This window comes from Gallus gallus, chromosome 22 (genome assembly GCF_016699485.2).
Source record: "Gallus gallus isolate bGalGal1 chromosome 22, bGalGal1.mat.broiler.GRCg7b, whole genome shotgun sequence".
Taxonomy (NCBI): domain Eukaryota; kingdom Metazoa; phylum Chordata; class Aves; order Galliformes; family Phasianidae; genus Gallus; species Gallus gallus.
The window spans coordinates 531,825-548,938 of NC_052553.1; the positions used below are offsets into that span (position 1 = coordinate 531,825).

Consider the following 17,114-nt stretch of genomic DNA (forward strand, 5'->3'; position numbering starts at 1 on the left):
AGCAGCAGATGAAAGCTCCATCCGCTCCGTTCCCACAGCCCTGAGCTTCCTGAGATGACCCCCGGGTGGAAGCATGGATGTGAGGTCTCCTGACCCAGCAGAGCACACAGCTGTGGGGGTTTGCCATGTGAAAAGCAGAGCGCTACCCAACCTCAGTGAGTGCTGCTCCCCAGGGAACCCCCCCAGCTCACTGTCGTGCCTGCAGGACACGTTCAAGGCAAACTGTTGCAACACACTGCAGTCACCCCTTTGCTCTCCAGACCACTGCAGCCTTCATCTCGCCTTGCTTCCAAGCCCAGATGTTTTCTTCCTGCTGTACAAATGATGTCAGCTGCTGAGCACTGAGGAGGAAGCTGCCAACTCACTTCGAGCTCAAAGCTTCACTCCAAAAAAAGAAACAAAAGGAAGAAGAAGAGGCAGAAAAGGAAAGAACGATTCAGTATCACTTCATTAATGCTGAAACCTCGAGGAGGAATTACAGAGCTGTGGTCCTCAGAGCAGTTCCCTGCGTGGCACTGAACTTCAGCTCCAACCCTCTTTGCTTCTCAGTGGCAAAGCTTGGGTTTGGATTGCAGTGGTTTCTCAGCTCGGAGCAGCAACCATTCTGTGGGTTTATCTTTTACCTTTCTGAGATACAGAATCCAAACTGCAAGAGGCTGCAATGCAAGCTGGCCTGCATCAGGAACGTAACTGCTCCACGGGAGGAAAAAACAAGAAGATGATGTATTTTACACATCAGCTCATTTTTCTCTTGATAAACTGATGGGATTCCAGCACTGCTGGACAGTTTATTTGTCTTTATCTCAGACAAAGCAAAAGTTCACCGCTCTTTGGAATGCAGTGGGATTTGAGCACCTGTGCACCCACATGGCATCATCAAACAGCCTTTAATTACCCCTTTGATGTGCTGGGTTTTGTTCTCCCCCCCCATAACACTGTTTATGTGGTGCATCTGTACTTCCAACTATTTGCTCCCACCCACTCACCACCCATGGCTGTTTTCTGCCCCTCTCCTGATCCTTTGCTCTCCTCCTTGGGCAGATTAATCAGCTCAAGATTAAAAGCAGACAATAAGCTGAAGTGAGACAACAGCACTAACCACTGTGAGCTTATCTGTGTGGCTTCCACATCCCAGGGCTGGCGTCCAGCCACATGAAACGTTGTGTATCCTATCATCCCATACGGCTGAATGCTGCAAGGAACAGATAACACTCAGCATTAAGTCAAAGGGGAAGGAGAAAACTTAGAGGCACTGATTTAAAGGGAACTTTGAGTCACAGAATGGTTTGAGTTGGAAGGGACCCTTAAAGGCCATCTGTTCCAACTCCCTGTAGTGCACAGGGATACCCACAGGAGCTCAGAGCTCCATCCAGGCTGACCATGGGTGTCTCCAGGGATGGGGCATCCACCATCTCTTGGGGCACATTGGTTTCTTCTTCCCATTGGAGCTTTCCCAAAGCACGGGGCTGTCTGCAGCTCTGCCCCAGCAGCACCCAGTTGGAGAACAGAAGTAATGGGTAGATGGGATCATGGGCCACTTCACCAACAGCCTACAGGATGCTTTGGGGCTGAAAAACATCACTTCTAAGATCTCAAATAAATGCAGGTTAAGAGCCCAGCTCAAGAGAAACGATTGCTTTTCTGGACCTCAGTGGCACAGCTGAATCCAGCCCTGCATTGGAAACAGAACGTTATTTGTTGGATGGACGCCCTGATGGGTGGGGATTAATGGGTTTTATGGCTTCCTGGTATTGTGGCATGTTCAGGTTTTTTTTCTTTTCTTTATATCCTGCCTCATCTGAGCAGGGCTTGGCTCACTAACCGCTCTTCCTGGAGTTTCTATTAATAGCTTTTTGCTCCCAGCTTTGCCCTCTAAAGCCTTTTTTCGACCAGTTTAATTATGTGACATCTAAAGCATGCACGAAACTCTTCCTCTGTCTTTGGCTAATGAATGCCACTACCAGGAAAGAGAAAAACTATTTGATATGGACAATATAAAACTGAATTGGGCCAAAAATATGGCCTGTGTTGTATGTATGTCATACAACCACGTGTGCAGGGTTCCATTCACTGTTATAAGCTGCAGTTGTGTGCATTATTTCAGGCTCCGAGCAGCACAGAAAGCACCCATTGTGTAAGAGCAGCTTAAAAGGTGTAAATCCTCAATATTTAATTGTTAGCAGTCAGATTTTAAATAGCAGCTTGATTACTATAAACACATCTGCCTTTTTAATACTACTTAATCTTCGCGGCCACTGCGTGTGATGAAATCCGGTGTATTTATTGAGCTGTATGTACTGTTGGAAGGTATTTTATGGAAGGGTTGTCATCAAATTCAGCCCTGGTGATTGCAGAGCTCCCTGCAATGACGACTGGAGCTGCTGCTGCTCTGTGGCTGCAGCAGTGCTCTCCTGGCACTGGGGTGGACTGGGAGAGATGCTGTGAAAGCGAATGGGATCCAATCAATACACATGAAGCAGAAGTCAGGCCCTTGACCAACCCAAGAGAAGATTAATGCCATAATCAGAGACCTTATTTCATCCCAAGGTTTCCAACTCCCAGCTGTAAGATGCCACAATCCCTTCTATTGTTAAACACCATAACCAAGGTCAAGGCAGTGTGCCTTGTCCACTGACAGCACTGTTCGAAAGCCAACTCTCAGCTACAGGACAGAGACCTCAGCTGTTCTTCTGAGCTCCGAAATCCCCACTCAAACAACCTGGAAGAGCCTCACATCTCCCATGTTCCCATTTCAGACAGTTCTTCCCCTAAAACACACTCCAGGGCGTATTTATTCAATCTAGGACAAGGAAGGATTGCTACCAGATCACCCTTAAGCTCACTGCTTCACCTACCTGACGTACCCAAGCTGATGCCTCAGCCATAGAAAGACAACGAGGATATAAACAAACACATTTCTTAGCACCTCACAGTGAGAATTAGTTTGCACTGCTGGGGGCCCTACACCCCAGTTATGTTTTCTGAAGAACAGAAGGGATCATTCTGAGGAGTAACAGCTCTGCACCCAACGGCACATCCCATGCCAACACAACCACACCGAGGTCGTTCACTTGGGAGCATCTGCTGGACCAGCAGAGGGAAAGGCAGTCAGTGACACCATGGGTTGCTTTCTGTCAGTCTCGATGCAGTTTGGCTCCGTGCAGAGGAAGTCAGAAGCTGGACAGGACTCAGAAGGACTGGATATATCCACGCCGGTGACATTTTCAGACTGCAGTGTTCTGTTACTCCCCCGCTGATATCACGTAGATATTTCCCTTGTCTTTTTAGCTGTCTGATCAGATCCAAAATATGATTAATGATGTCTTCTGGACACAAATTTAAGGAACAGCAGGCTGTACGTCCAAACAATAATTACTAACCCCAACTCCACAGTCAGAATGACTGCATCTTTAGATGAAAGAAAGGTCCCAGCCCCTCACAGAGCAGGTTCATTGCACACCCAGGTCATGGCAAAGGAGGAGGGGGGCCAAGTTCAGAAGAGATATTCAAGTGATTCCAAACCTTACACCCTCCTTTAGGCACACTCCACACTTGAAGCCCAATACTCCAAAGGCAAACTGGCCAGAATGCTTTGGGGAATGGGACTGAGAGAAGCACTGCTGCAGCCGTGGAGCTCAGGTCAAGGCAAAACACAACCACAACAACAAATGCAACCACAACAGCACCCAGGGGGCAAAAGTGTGATCAGAAAGAAGCGGACACGCTGTCCCTCTCAGGTCAGCAGAGCTCTCCCCTGCCCAGCAGGCTTTTTCCACTGATTGGGAAGCTGGAATGGTGCTGGGTCTGCACTGCTGTCCCCAGGAACATGCTGTGGTTCTCTGCCTTCTACCATTGCCCACCGCTGCCTCATAGGAACACAGAGATGAAGAGGAGCACACTTGTAAATGGGAATGTTTGCAGTGAGGCTCTTCCAACCCACACTAATAGCAGAAGCTCACACAGACAAGGCTCTGTCTTTTGTTCCCACCACAGACCAAACCTTTACAGCCATCCCTCATGTTCATGACTTCAGTTTCATTCCTGGTAGCTAATAGATCAAGAGCTGCAGGGCAGCTTTATGGGCCATTTCCCCCCTTCTATAGGGTGTCTGCATAGCAAACTGCTCCACAAACTAACAGGAGCAAATGCTGATCTTGGAGCCACAGCCAAACCCTACATGACAGAAGAGCATCTACAGCTTTTCCAGCTACAGTGACTTCACCAAACTACTCTGCTCCATGGTGGGCAAGGAGTCTCTGTCCATCAGTCTGAGAAGTCATCTGAACCCCAGCAGGGCTGAACTCATTCCTTTGGACACTACACTGAAAAAAAAAAAACCCATCTGAAATAAATCAAACTCTTGGAAAGGGACGGATCAGATCCCATGCCCCGAGCTGGGAAGAATCCATCATGGACACATGTTTATGGCTGAGATGTTATAACTGTTGGGTTACAGTACCTCTTGCCATGCAATTATTTGGGAACTTCCCCCCTTCCTCCTCTTTGTGCTGTGTAATGGCATGGGATGGTTCTCACGGAGCTCCTCCACCAGCTCGTGTTGCCCATAGGCTGCACTAGGGAATGGCATTCATATGTAAACCACCACAGAGACACACGTGCTGCACACATGGAACTGCTTTCAGGAGCTGAGCAACCTGCTGAAAATATGCCCTAGGAGTGGTCAGGAAGGGGAACTTCCAATAGCACAGCCCTTTTGGATGGGCTCTGAAAACTCACCGTGAGGTTCCCCAGCTGCATCAAACTCAATGGTTCCTCCCACTGCTTAAAAGCAGGCAATTCAGAAGCATGGAGAAATTAAGTGATGTGCCCATTGGCAGCACCAATGGTGTTGTACCAAAGGAAGAAAAGAGTCCTCCCAGCAGCCATAACTCCTCAATGCCCATGGCTGCATTCCTTCCCATTGCACACGGCTGCCACGGGAGTCGGAATGGTGCAGAGATGCACACACAGCCAGCAATCAGAGCATGATTAGATGATACTAGACAAGAGGAGCTAATTGGTATTCCCTTAACACTTCTTCCCAGCAGAAAGATTAAAAGGGTCCCATTTCTAAGAAACAGAGGAGATCCAGGAACTGAAGGCACAGTGGCTGAGAGATGGAAAAGGGCTCTGCTGACTCAGGGCACCAAATTCCACCGCGCCGACAGCGCCCACGCGAGAAATAACGTGCTTTGTTCTGCCATCATCTCTTTCAGGCATCATTTGCTTCCTTCCCCTGACAAGCAAAGCTAATTCCCAGTGTGGAAAGCTAAAGTTCCTGTCTGACAAGGATGGTTTCTGCTGAGTCAAGCTCACAAGAAGGCAAAAGAAGCCAAAGAACACCGGCAGGAAGGCAGCAACCCATGCAGAGCCAACCGTGCCAAGGGAAGGGCTGGAGGCACCATTTCCTGCTGCTTTTAGGACCTTGCCTCAACTTGAAGGTAATTAAGGCAGGTTATCTTGCAAGATTTGATACGTGCCCTGAAAACCCATCACAGACAGCATTAACAAAGGTGGGTTTTTGTCGTTTGGGTTTTTTTGATGGTTTCTTTTGTTGCTGTTGTTGTGTATGACTGCTTTTCAGCCTCCAGTAGACAAGCTTTAGACAGTGATCATCTGCTCAGGCAGCTGAGGACCCAGCTCAAACTTGGCAGCACACAATATGCACTGTCAAGTGATACCCATTAGCTCCATCCTTCTGCGCGTCATCTGTAAGGCACGGGACTGGGGGGCTGAGAGCACTGGGCACATGAAAGGAAGGGAAGCATTTAAAAGCAGCTCTTCAAAGAGCAGAACGTGGACTCCATGCAGCGGGAAAGCAGCACAGCCATCCCGACCATTACATGGAATAAGAGGGATTAAGTGCTATTGCATAAACATACAACGCTGGTTACTTGTCTTGAGCGAGTGCCAAATCCCTCTTTTCAGATGCATGGAAAAATGTAGGTCAGTTCCATCTGCAGGAAGACGGCTGCACTGTCAGCGCCGTGGACATTTCAGCATTCATTTGTGCAGAGCTACATTGGAGTATCCAGGCTGCAGCACGTGCAGGACGGCCTGCAGCCACTCCTTCCTCCCCATGGAACAAAACAAAGAGTGCTGGGACCTCTGGCAGAAATCAGGGCTGCCAAAGATGCAGAAGACCAGAGAGAAGGGAGGGATGGTGTGCAGAGCAGCGCTGGGAAAGACAGAAGATGGGAAAATAGGGGAAATCTACTTACAGGCAGGCTGTGCTGAACAGCAGTGGTTCACAGGAGTCCATCCCCAAGCTGCTGATGTTCTAAGAAAGGAAGGTGGCTCAGCCAGCAGAAAGGGCCACCAAGTGTGGCATCAGCCAGAGCCAGGGACCACCACCTCCTGCACAACCTCAGGCAAAGCAGCACAGCTCCTAATTGCTCCTCGTAGGAGCAGCAAAGAAGCTACAATCACTGCAGCCCAAAGGGAATCCAATGCACAGAACAACATACAACGTCCGTCAAGGACCGAGCAGCTGCATCCTTCTGTGCTAACAGGCAGGAGATATCAAGGACTTGGCAGGTTGGCTCCAGCAAGGCCCCATAGCAAAGCCCAGCAGAACAACAGGCACAACCCCAGCCAGCAGAAAGCAAAGAAGGGACAGCAGGAAGAACAGGCAGCAGGGCAGGCTGTCAGCCCATGGGTCCCACGATGCCTAATGGACTTAGAGGGGCTTAAAGCTGGAGCAGTGCAGCACACCGCAGGGGAGTGCCCATCCCTGTGTGCAGACAGACTTTCTCATGAATGATTTTAAGCCTGGTCTGAATGAAAGCACCAAACACACCAGCAGGGAGCTGGAGGGCAGCGAAGTGAGTGAGGTTAAGCATGAATTGGTGCAGAGCCCAAAGAGCAGGGGGGTATAAAAGGCACTGAGAACCAGAGAGAGGAGAGAAAGGGCCGGAGGGACTTTGCACTCCTGTGTGGTCACATCATTATCTTAATACCAGCATCCAAGGGAAGCCTCTCCCCATACAAACATCCAACATTCAAACAAGTGGATGTTTCCATTACATTTCTAGAGAATTAAACATTTCTCTGCTGCAAAACTGCCAGCAGCTGCTGGAGGTGAAGCAGGCATACACTGCTGCCTGGCATGGCTGTCCTTCACTGCACAGTTCCTCTTTATCTGTGCTTCTGGGTGCAAAAAAGGAACAAAATTTGGGCTGGTCTCTGCAGAAGACACAGCAGTGCACACACAGCCATAGGGTCCCCATTCATCACAGGGGGGGTGGATTAACCATTCTATGACTGGGTGAGGTGCTGCAGCTCTGTGGCGGCTGCCTTTGGGCTTGATTGCTTGCTTTATGCTCTGTGCATGACTGCTGGATCACATTGCTCCCTCTGTTTCCACCCTTTTCCTTTGCACACCATTCAGACTCTTCCTCTCCACCAGGACAGGACTAACCCTCATAGCAACCCAGCAACCAGTGGGGCTGTAGGTGACCTCCATGCCCTGGTGGATCTAACTTCACACTGTGCCAGCTTGCCATTGCCCCAGAACGCTGCCTGGCCCTTCCTTAAGCCCTTCTCCAACCTCCCTCTATTCCACTTGCATCTCTGAAGCCCAAAACCTGAGCGGTGAGGCACCATACCAGGTTGGAATGACCCTTCTAAGCAGCTGCACTTTGAGATGGTGATCTCTCAGGATAACCCAGGAGCTGTGAAGTCACCTCGCCTGCACTGCTGAGTGGAGCCCAGCAGCCAGCACTCTCCTGAAGAGCCCTGCCATCCTGCTCCAGCCCTCCCCGTAACAGCAGGGTAAAGCATTAAGAAGCAGAGTGCATTCCATTCAAAGTTCCCCTTCGTGTTCTGAACCTCCCCAGATACAAAGCTCATATCCCAAGTGCATATTCTCCATGTTATTAGGATAACTGCTAGTCAAGTTCAAAAGGCAGCTGGCTCCCAAGTCACCAAGCCAAACAGAGCTATAATTTCTCCTCACTGTAATTTCTCCCTATGATTATAACAGCGGTTGACTGAGTCAACACAGGCAATGTCAGCAAGCAGTTGGACTCAAATACAGCAGATACCCAGGAAGAAGCAGTACTGGGATGGGGGGGGGGCTGAAACGTGCGTGGGAGCTGCCCTGGATGGATGCTGCTCTCACCAGGACATTAAACAGGCCAGAGGATCAGGGAGCCAATAAATATACACAGCTTAGCTTTGTCCTTTCTGCAGGGTGAGAAGCAGAGAGGGGAAATCCTGCTTCTGCTGAAGTCAGGGGGAGTCCGACTGTGGATGTCGAAAGGGATTTTACCCATCACAACTAATAAACAACCAAAGGATCACAGGGCTTTAAGAGACCACCCTGCTCTTAATTTCTCTAATAGCCCCAGGGAACACCCGAGGGCATCAGCCTCCCTCAGGCTGAGACAAAGGGTGCTCACAAATACCATCTTTAGCTCAACATACACTCCATGGGCTCCACAGGTGAGAAAAACACTCGTAAAAGGACAACCTCAGGCTGAGCCCTTTACCCAAACTCCAGAGGATCATTCTCTTTCCACAGAACATGGAATCATTAAGGCTGGAAAGACCTCTGAGACCACCAAGCCCACCCCACCGTGCCCAATGACCACATCCTACAGTGCCACATCTCCATGGGACACCTCCATGGATGATTGATGACCCCATCACCCCCTGGGCAGCTGTGCCACTGCATCACTGCTCCTTCAGAGAACAAACTGTCCCTAACACCCAACCTGGCACAACTTAATGCCACTCCCCCCGTCCTATTGAATACAGAAACAGGGGGAGCTCGGGGAAGCTGGACAAGCTACAGCCCCATACACCCTTCTCTTCCAAAGCCTGCTGCGGATCATCCTGGAATCCTCCCCTCAACCACTTCATTCCAACGTTAGAAATGGGAGAGAGTCCAAGTCTTCCCCAAGCAGTATTCTCCTGAGACACGCAGTGCTGCTCGCCCTCTGCTGACACAACCCGCAGCAATGCTGTTCTAAGGCAGGGATGGAGAAAGGAGTGCAGCAAATTACGCCTCCAGAAGAATAATTGCATCACGGTGCCTCGCTTCAGCCCCGCACAGCAAACCCAGTTTTGCTTCTCCGCGTGCCAGCCGGGCCAGCTGGAGCCTCACAGTGTGCCTTTGGCATTGGGGTGGGCAGAGACAGAAGGATCACAGCAGGAATGCCTGCTCAGAAAAGGAAATCGGCCCCAACTTGAGAGAGGAGAGGGCTCAGAAAGAGAAGGGCTGGGCAGAAAACGGGGCTGCTGTGTTTGATACCCGTCAATAACCCCACGTTCCCATAGTGGATGCTGCAGCAATGAGATTACTGAGAAGGGGAAGGGCAGTAAATAGGAACAGGGCTTGGAAACAATAGATTACATTCTGGAATTCCTGCGTGCTTCCCTCGGATGCAGCCCATTAAAGGGACAACATTCATGGGATCCAAGCTGAAAGAGACAGCAGAACCAACCTGGGCAAACCAGGTGAGAATAACATGCAGATGGGATTGGAAAGGGCAGGGGAAGCTCTAAAAGGGGGCTTTCCTCCAGTTTCCCCAACCCAGAATCACATCATGAACACCATTACACAGACATTTAGGTACTGCAGCCATAGAGCCAACCAACGTGTGTGCAAACAGAGAGGCTTAAGCACTGCTGAAGTACAACTGAGACCCAGCTGACCCCTTGGAAGTAAAGGGCTGCTTTAGAGAACTTGACTTTCTGCTTCCAATGGTCCCCTCCTCTGGGGGAAATAATGCTCTCAGAGCCCAGACACGGATGACAGAGAAAGTTATTTTGATCTAATTCAGCTTAACAAGGAAGAACAAAGTGATGACTCAAGTGGACAACGTGAACCAGGTGTGCCAACTGCACAGATAGCCAATTAAACAAAGTCAATGAACTGAAGCTGGAAAGCAAATCCCATTTAAGAGGTATTAACTTAGACTGACAGCAAAGATTTAGAGGGGAAAAAAATGGATATCAGTGCATAAAATTGAGAGCACCCACAGCTGCACTCCCAGGTTCCGTTCCCTGAAGGCAGGAGGTTATCTCCACACTCAAACTTCATGCCCTGAATTGATAACATTATGGAAAATAACTTCCCAGGTTATTTCCTGACCACGTTCACACAGCATTCAGCATGGGTCAGGCCCAGAACAAGCTCTGTATCCAAAACAGAGCATGGCTGCATTGGCACCAGTGGGTTCCAATGTCTCCCCATTGGGACAGGAATCAGAGGCTCTTCTCTAAGAGCTGAGGATGCTCTCAATCATAAGGAGCTGGGTTTGAACCAAGGAGAGCGAGGGCAGCTCCTGGCTGTGCCTCACATCCCTTTATATGCACCTGGATGGGATAAGAGCCACCAGGACTTGTTCTGATTTGTATTCTTTCATTTCCCTGCATCTCAGCTCTCCCCCCCGAGGAATGGCAGCACCTCAAGAGTACATGAAAAAAAATGCACTGTGTTCAGATATTGGGCTGCTTTACACCTTTGTCCCTCATTGCCACATGCAGCAACACCCTGCAGGACGCCCTGTCATGGCTTACACGTGACCCATTGCACTGCAGTGTTATATTTTATATTCTCCAGCCCTAACAAAGACAACACCAAACTTGTTCAGCCAACATCAGTGGGGTCAGAGAGTCTGGAAGTCACCTAAGAGACAATGGAGAGCCAGAGGGGAACACGATGGGTGTCTGACCCTGCAGGACGCTCAGCCCATCTCTCTCTCTTTATTTTGGGATGCTTTCATTTCCCGATTCCTGTCTTCCTCCAAAAGAGGATATGAGCACAAAAGGAACATCACTTAATTGATGATTCCAAAAATCCCAGTGCCAAAACTGTGTGCGTCAGGTCGGGACCATGCAAATCCTAGAAGCTGGGCCACTTGTTTTAAAGACACATCGGCACACAGCTGCTCAGCAGGAACTGCACTACGGACACCAACCCTTCCCCTGACAGCCCTGCAGGATGTAACTGTCCCCTCTCCTGCTGTAAGTGCAGCAACTGCTGTTCCAGAAAGGCTGAGCTGTACAGATGAGCGAGCACAAAGCTCAGCCATCACTGAGAAAGGGAACAGACATGGGGTATCCAGGGTGCTGCTCATACTGGAGCCAGAGCTTGAAGTACCAACATCAAACTCTGCCGGCAGGGATAGCGAGAGGGAAGTGGCTGACAGCTGCAGACGTGGAGACTGCAGTGCTTCATCCCCACTCCCTGCCCCTACACAAGCTTTGCTCAGCAACCTGACCAGCCACGGGAACCCCCCTGCTGCTGATACACCCCTCACAGCCTCTCTGTGGGCTTTCTAGTTACCACTGGAGAAAGGTAAAGCTCTCCTGGAATAGAGAAGCAGCCAAGCTTACTGATCATGGTGGTGCCCCCAGCCAGCGCAGCCTTGGTCCCTTGGAAGAAGTCATCAGCAGAAGTCATCCCCTGCTCTGGCATCTGGAAGCGGGTGTGAACATCGATCCCTCCAGGAATCACCATCCTGCCGTGGGCTTCGATGGTTTTCACTCCTCCGGGCACGATGAGATTCTCCCCTATTTGCCTGGCACACAGGTTGCAAACAGGTCAGACAGACAGCAGACGAGGCACACGCTCTGCAAACACACACCCTGTGCTGCTTAACCCGGCCACTGTTTTCCTTTTCCATATAAAGCAAAGCACAGGGCCAGCTGATACAGTTTTATTCTTCCCCTTGAAGCAGCTGCATAACTGGGAGCAAAGCATGCAATTACTTCAGGACCTGGGGGGAACATTAGGTTAAAGAGGAAGGAAAAGCAGGAGCCACGTTGGCAGCCAGCTGGAGAAGGAACCAAGCACAGCAAGCAAGCAGCTCTGCTGGGACAGGACTGGGTCACCAAGTGGCAATGCAACACCCAATGCTGGCTATCCAGCAGCAAGATGGATGTTAACACAGGTTTGGAAGCACAGATAACACTTTTGCCTCTGTCCTTTCCTTCCATGCGTAAGTATTACATAGCTCCTGCATGAACAGGAAGGATACACAGTGCTGGTGGGAGCTCCTCTCACCCACTGGTTGTGAAAAACGCAATGGTGGGTGACACAGGGCAATTAATAAGCTGCTTGTGGCTGGCTCCTCTAACTTCTAACCTTGATGAACAAAGCACATGTGCTGCCTGTGAGAGCCAGAACAGGAAAACTCCTTGTTTGTAACCTCTGGCTCAGCCCTTTTTTTTTCCTAAGTGTAATTTTCCAAAGAGACCTCTGATCTATTTAACGTGCCAGAAATGCACGTTTTGGGACTGCAAACACTGAAGTGTGCTGGGCAGAGGTACGTCCACACTACAACAGCATCCTTATGAGCTCAAAGGGATTTGGGATTGATCCCCGCATCACTGAATTGCAGAAAACAGCACTGCAAGAGATCTCGAGAGGTCACCTCAGCCCAATTTCCTGCCCTAAAACAGAATTAAAGGCACCCGGGTACTGAACCCTGCATTCAAAATACCTTCGGTCGTAACTCAGCCCACTGTACAGCACAGATAACTTCAAACATATGTGCCATCTCAGCACGGGGCTTTTCATGTGGCTAAAATTAAGCACATTTAAAGCACCTCCTTCAGCCCATGCTTGGATGCTTGGTTGTGTTTTCGAGGTTCCTGCACTGATCAGTGTGTATGTGTGTGAAATACGCACTTCTCTTGGCAACCCAACCCAACCCAACCCACCGAGGGTCCAAGCAGTGCCTTTCCCCACGCTCCAATCACAGCATAACCACCCCGTTCACTTACTTGATGAGCCCATCTTCCATGTAGATGTCTGCATAGAAAGACTGGTCGTCATTGACGATCTTCCCACCTTTGATCAGAAGACGATCGCTCTGCAACAAAGAAGCACACAGCAATTGCTAATTGCACTGCCAGCCTGCAGTGTCACTCCGGAGATGAAAGAGGAAGGCTGGAAAGAAGCTCTGCATTATTCAGGAGCGCAGTCAGAAACGCAACTCCATCCATCTTTCAACTGCAGAGATAAAAATGCTTTGTTTCGTTGCAAGTCCTTTCATCGTGCTAACGATCCCAAGGAATCAGAAGGGAGAAGGGCGTTGGGTTGAGGCTTGGTGTTGGCTTGAGGCTTGGCAGCTTCGCTCAGCCCTGCAGCACCACCATCACCTGCAGCAAAAGCAGTGCACAGAGCTCTCCAGGGATGCGTAATGGCCACGGCGCCGCTGTTTTTCATGCCTCGGTCGCATGCAAAGTTTCCCATGTGCACCCACCCGCTGCAGTCACTGCTTGGCCAACTGTGAGTCAACGGCTGTCAGGGAAATGGCCCACAAGTCTGTTGCCAGGGGTTACACCACACAAACAAACCCCGTTTGTCCAACTCGGGGACGTTTGGGCGCAGCGGATGCTTTTACTGCCTGTCCAGATCACTACCGCATGATCGGATGGAAAACAAGCCCAGATGAGCAAAGCAAGCTGAAAAAGAAGGGCTTGAAGAACAGCCTCATTAAAACACCCGCAGACTGGGAGGCAGCTTGGCAGAACAGAAAGGTAGCTGTGACAAGGCAGCCGCTGGGCACTGTGTTCGATACACCACCCAGGTCACCTCCTGCCTTCCCAGCCAGGGCAGCTCCAAAGCAAATCTGCCCTTTTTTTTGCAGCAGCAGCTGTGAGCAACAAACAGCAGAGCAGGCGCTGCAGAGCCATGCTTGGGGACATGAGCTGGAAGTGACTGATGCTCTGCTGGCTCCTCCATCCCTGCTATGACCTGCGCTTCAATCAGAGCGCATGCAGAGGTGCAGCGTTGCATTCAATCTGCACTTGGCCCCTCTGCAGCACTCTGTCACCGTCCCCCCATATGACAAAGCTACAGTGCAGGGTGGCGATACCAAAACAACTGCAAGAAAGGGCAGAAAGCAGAACTGGCACTCAGAGCTGCCTCAAACTTAAGCAAATAGATGCATGACAGCACAGCTCGGAGCCCTTATCTTGAATTAGGTCTGACAGAAGAAAGGAATCGAGCGTTCCTCCAAAGAGCTCATTAGCTGGAGAGCCACATTTCCAGCAGTCTGAGCACCAAACCTGCACCAGCTCCTAACTGACACCCTTAGATCCATCCTTTATGCAGCAACTCTATGAGACGTCCAATGCTTTTCCCTCCCCCTCCCTTTTCCTCCCCTCCGCTGCAATGGAGTGCTTCCCCCAACAGCGCCTGCTTATAAAAGACAAAACACACCAAAACCAAAGGAAAAGCTGAGATTTAAACACAGCAGCTGCCACAAATACCAATAAGGCCAAATGAATTCACTCAGGGTGTGAAAAGCCACCCAGCTCCCAATGCCAGGCAACAGAGCACTGCCCTGCACACTCTCCATTCCCAGAAGCATTGCAGCATCGGTACCCACCTCCAATGCAGGCTCCCCGTGCTGCTACAAAGGCTGCAGCTATGGGGATGGGTTGAGGTTTGGCCCCCCGTGTCACGGGCAGCAGAAAGCCCAACATAAGCCAACAGCGAGGGCCCAAAGCGCATCATGGACCGCACGCTTGGAGGATGCTCTACTGCTAAGTGGGGCTCGGGAAGGCTCTGAGAGGAGCACGGATCCTTCTGCTCACTTCGGCCGCCCCTGAGACAAAAGCAGAACGCAGCACCTGCGCGCACGGGATGCGGTCTGCAGCAAAACGATGGGGACGGGGCTGAGCTGCAGCCCTGCACGGCGCATCCAGCACGGAAATCCCAGCGTTCCGTCAGCAGAAAAACGCGTCAGGCGGCTCCCGGCCCACGGGAAGCACCGGCACACCGTTACGTCCCTACGGGCATCCTCCCGTGTGCCCCCCCCCCGGGGAGGAAAGCTCTTATTTGGTCCTAAAAACACCTTTCGCCGTGCGGTGCGGGCAGCGCTGCTGTCACAGCTCGGAAAGCGACGGCACTGGGTGTGTCCTTTGGGGGGGGGGGGGGGGGGGGCGGGGGGGTGCCGACAGAACGCCCGATGCCCGCAGCGGTCCGATGAGGGGAGCACCCACCTTACGTAAGGAAAAGTTGGGGCCGCAATACCTGCCCTACATCGGCTCCCGCAAAGAGGGAGGGGGGATGGAGGGGGGGGGGGGGGAGGAAAGCGAGGGAGGGGCTTTACATAACGGCGCCGGCCCCGCTCCCCCAGGATGGCGTTGCGAGAAGCTTCTGGGGAAGGGAAGGAGGGGATCCGCCGGGCTGGGGGCTGCGCTGCCCCCGTCCATCCCCCGGCGTAGGAAGAGCCGCGCACGGCGCTGATCTCATTACCCGGCCCCGAGCCCCGGCTGCCGGCACACAAAGGGCTTTAATCCCCGCGCACCCCTCCCCCTTCCCCGCGCCGTCCCCGCGCCCCCCACTCACCGTGATCCGCGGGATGTTCTTCTTCCCCTGGTAAGACATGGTGCGAGCTCACCTCCGCTCTATTTATCCACCTATTATTATTATTATTTTCTTAAATAAAGAAAAAAGCGGCGGGGCGGATGCTGGATCCCTATTGTCTCGCGTGCAGCAAACGCTTCCCAAAGGAAAAAAAAAAATAATAATAAACACAGAGAGGAGAAAAAAAAAACCACAATACCAAAAAAAAAAAAAAATATCAACAACAATCGGCCCGAGCCCAAATCACTGCGATGCTACGGAAAGGGGCGCGGGGTGCGCCGGGGAGGCGAAGCGCAGCTCTCCGCAGCGCAGTCAGCAGCAGCCCCGCAGCCGCGCTGCCTTTCTTCGCTCTGCGCGCAGCTCCGCGCCGCCCCGCCCCGCCCGCGCAGGGAGGGGCCGAGCGCCGACACAGCGCCAGCGGCGGAGCGCGCGGCGCATGCGCAGAGAGCCGCTCTTTTCGCTCGCTCCCGCCGGCGCGGCGCGCCATTGGCTGCGCGCGCGGCGGGATGCAAATGAGGCGCGGGGCGAATTGGCGCAAAGGAGTTGGGGGGGGGGGGGGTTGGCGGGAGACGCCCACGCGGCGCTGCGCTCCGCTCCGGGTCGGCGCTGCGGAGGGGCGGGGAGGGCTGCGGAGGGGGAACCGAGCGCGGCTCCGCTGCCGGAGGACGCGCCGCCCTCCATCTTCTTTGTCCCACCCCGCCCTTCTTGGTGCTGCCGACGCCTTAGCGGATGAAGGGGAAAAATAAGGCGCAGCCGCTCCCGGCTCTTTCATATCCCAGCTGACAGCTCTGCTTTTTCGCCGGGGCGGAAAACGAAGCCCCTTCCTACAGCCACTGCCGACCTGGGGCTCTGAGTGCCCGTCGGGCCGTGTCCTGCCCTAGTGCTGCGCTGGGAGATTTACGTGTCTCCTCAGGCTGGCACTTAAGGAAAGAAAGGCATCAGGCAGCACATCTCCCTCCTCCCTTGCACGTGCAACACAAAAGAAATGGGTTCTTGGCTGCAGTGCAGGACAGGTGTTGGGAACACACCCATCACACGTCCATCATGCCTTCTGCAGAGCCCCAGTATCACAGAATCACACAGAATGGCCCGGGTTGGAAGGGACCTCAAGGATTATGAATCTCCAACCTCCCCCAACCCCTCCTGTCATATGCAGGGCTGCCAACCTGCACATTTAATACCAGGCCAGGCTGCCCAGGGCCCCATCCAACGTGGCCTTGAACACCTCCAGGGATAGGGCATCCAAAACATCAGCCCAAGCCCATCCGTGTTTGAGGGTCAGGACAGCCCCATTAATGACCAACCAGCACTTACCTTCTTCCCTCGGTCACATGTGCAAATTCCACATCCCACAGAGCAAACCAAAGCTGCTCCTATCGCACAACAGAGCGCTCCTTACATACCCAAGCTGCTCACAAGCCTTCACAATCCTGCTGCAGTTAATCATTACAAAGGCAACATCTGTGCAAGCAGATGACTACCAGGACCTTCCATGTGTGTTAGCTCACAGGAGCCTATGAGGGAAAAAGAGCTTTTCCTGAGTATAGGTGGGGCAGCAGGCACTGTTTAAATAGCTAATATGCCAATCAGTCAGCATCCAATTAGTAGCAAATGATAAAGTGTCTGATCACGACAGCAGCAAAATGATTAATTCGTTAGCCTGCCGGGTTTTATTTTGATTAGAGCTGACAGTATTAGATGGGTTATATCCTGCATCTTTCTGGTCTGCACTCATGTTTGGAAACCTCAGCATATTTCTGCTCAGAACGTGGACAAAAGC

General features: G+C 51.8%; 1 protein-coding gene across 10 annotated transcripts in view; it reads right to left on the minus strand.

The window, feature by feature from the left end:
- The window catches only part of DPYSL2 (dihydropyrimidinase like 2), a 67,693-nt gene that overhangs the window by 19,531 nt on the left and 31,048 nt on the right, over nucleotides 1–17,114 (minus strand). For 6 of the 10 annotated variants that reach the window (XM_046903347.1, XM_015297296.4, XM_040651468.2 and 3 more), the window contains 2 exons: nucleotides 12,739–12,827; nucleotides 11,347–11,531 (listed from right to left, as the gene is read on the minus strand). In XM_046903347.1, coding sequence (XP_046759303.1) covers nucleotides 11,347–11,531; nucleotides 12,739–12,827 — 274 coding nt within the window. Of the gene's footprint in view, nucleotides 1–11,346; nucleotides 11,532–12,738; nucleotides 12,828–13,220; nucleotides 13,465–14,967; nucleotides 15,026–15,316; nucleotides 15,687–16,648; nucleotides 16,731–17,114 lie in introns of those variants that run through there. The other 4 variants (XM_046903348.1, XM_015297298.4, XM_046903349.1 and 1 more) reach the window with 4 other exon arrangements.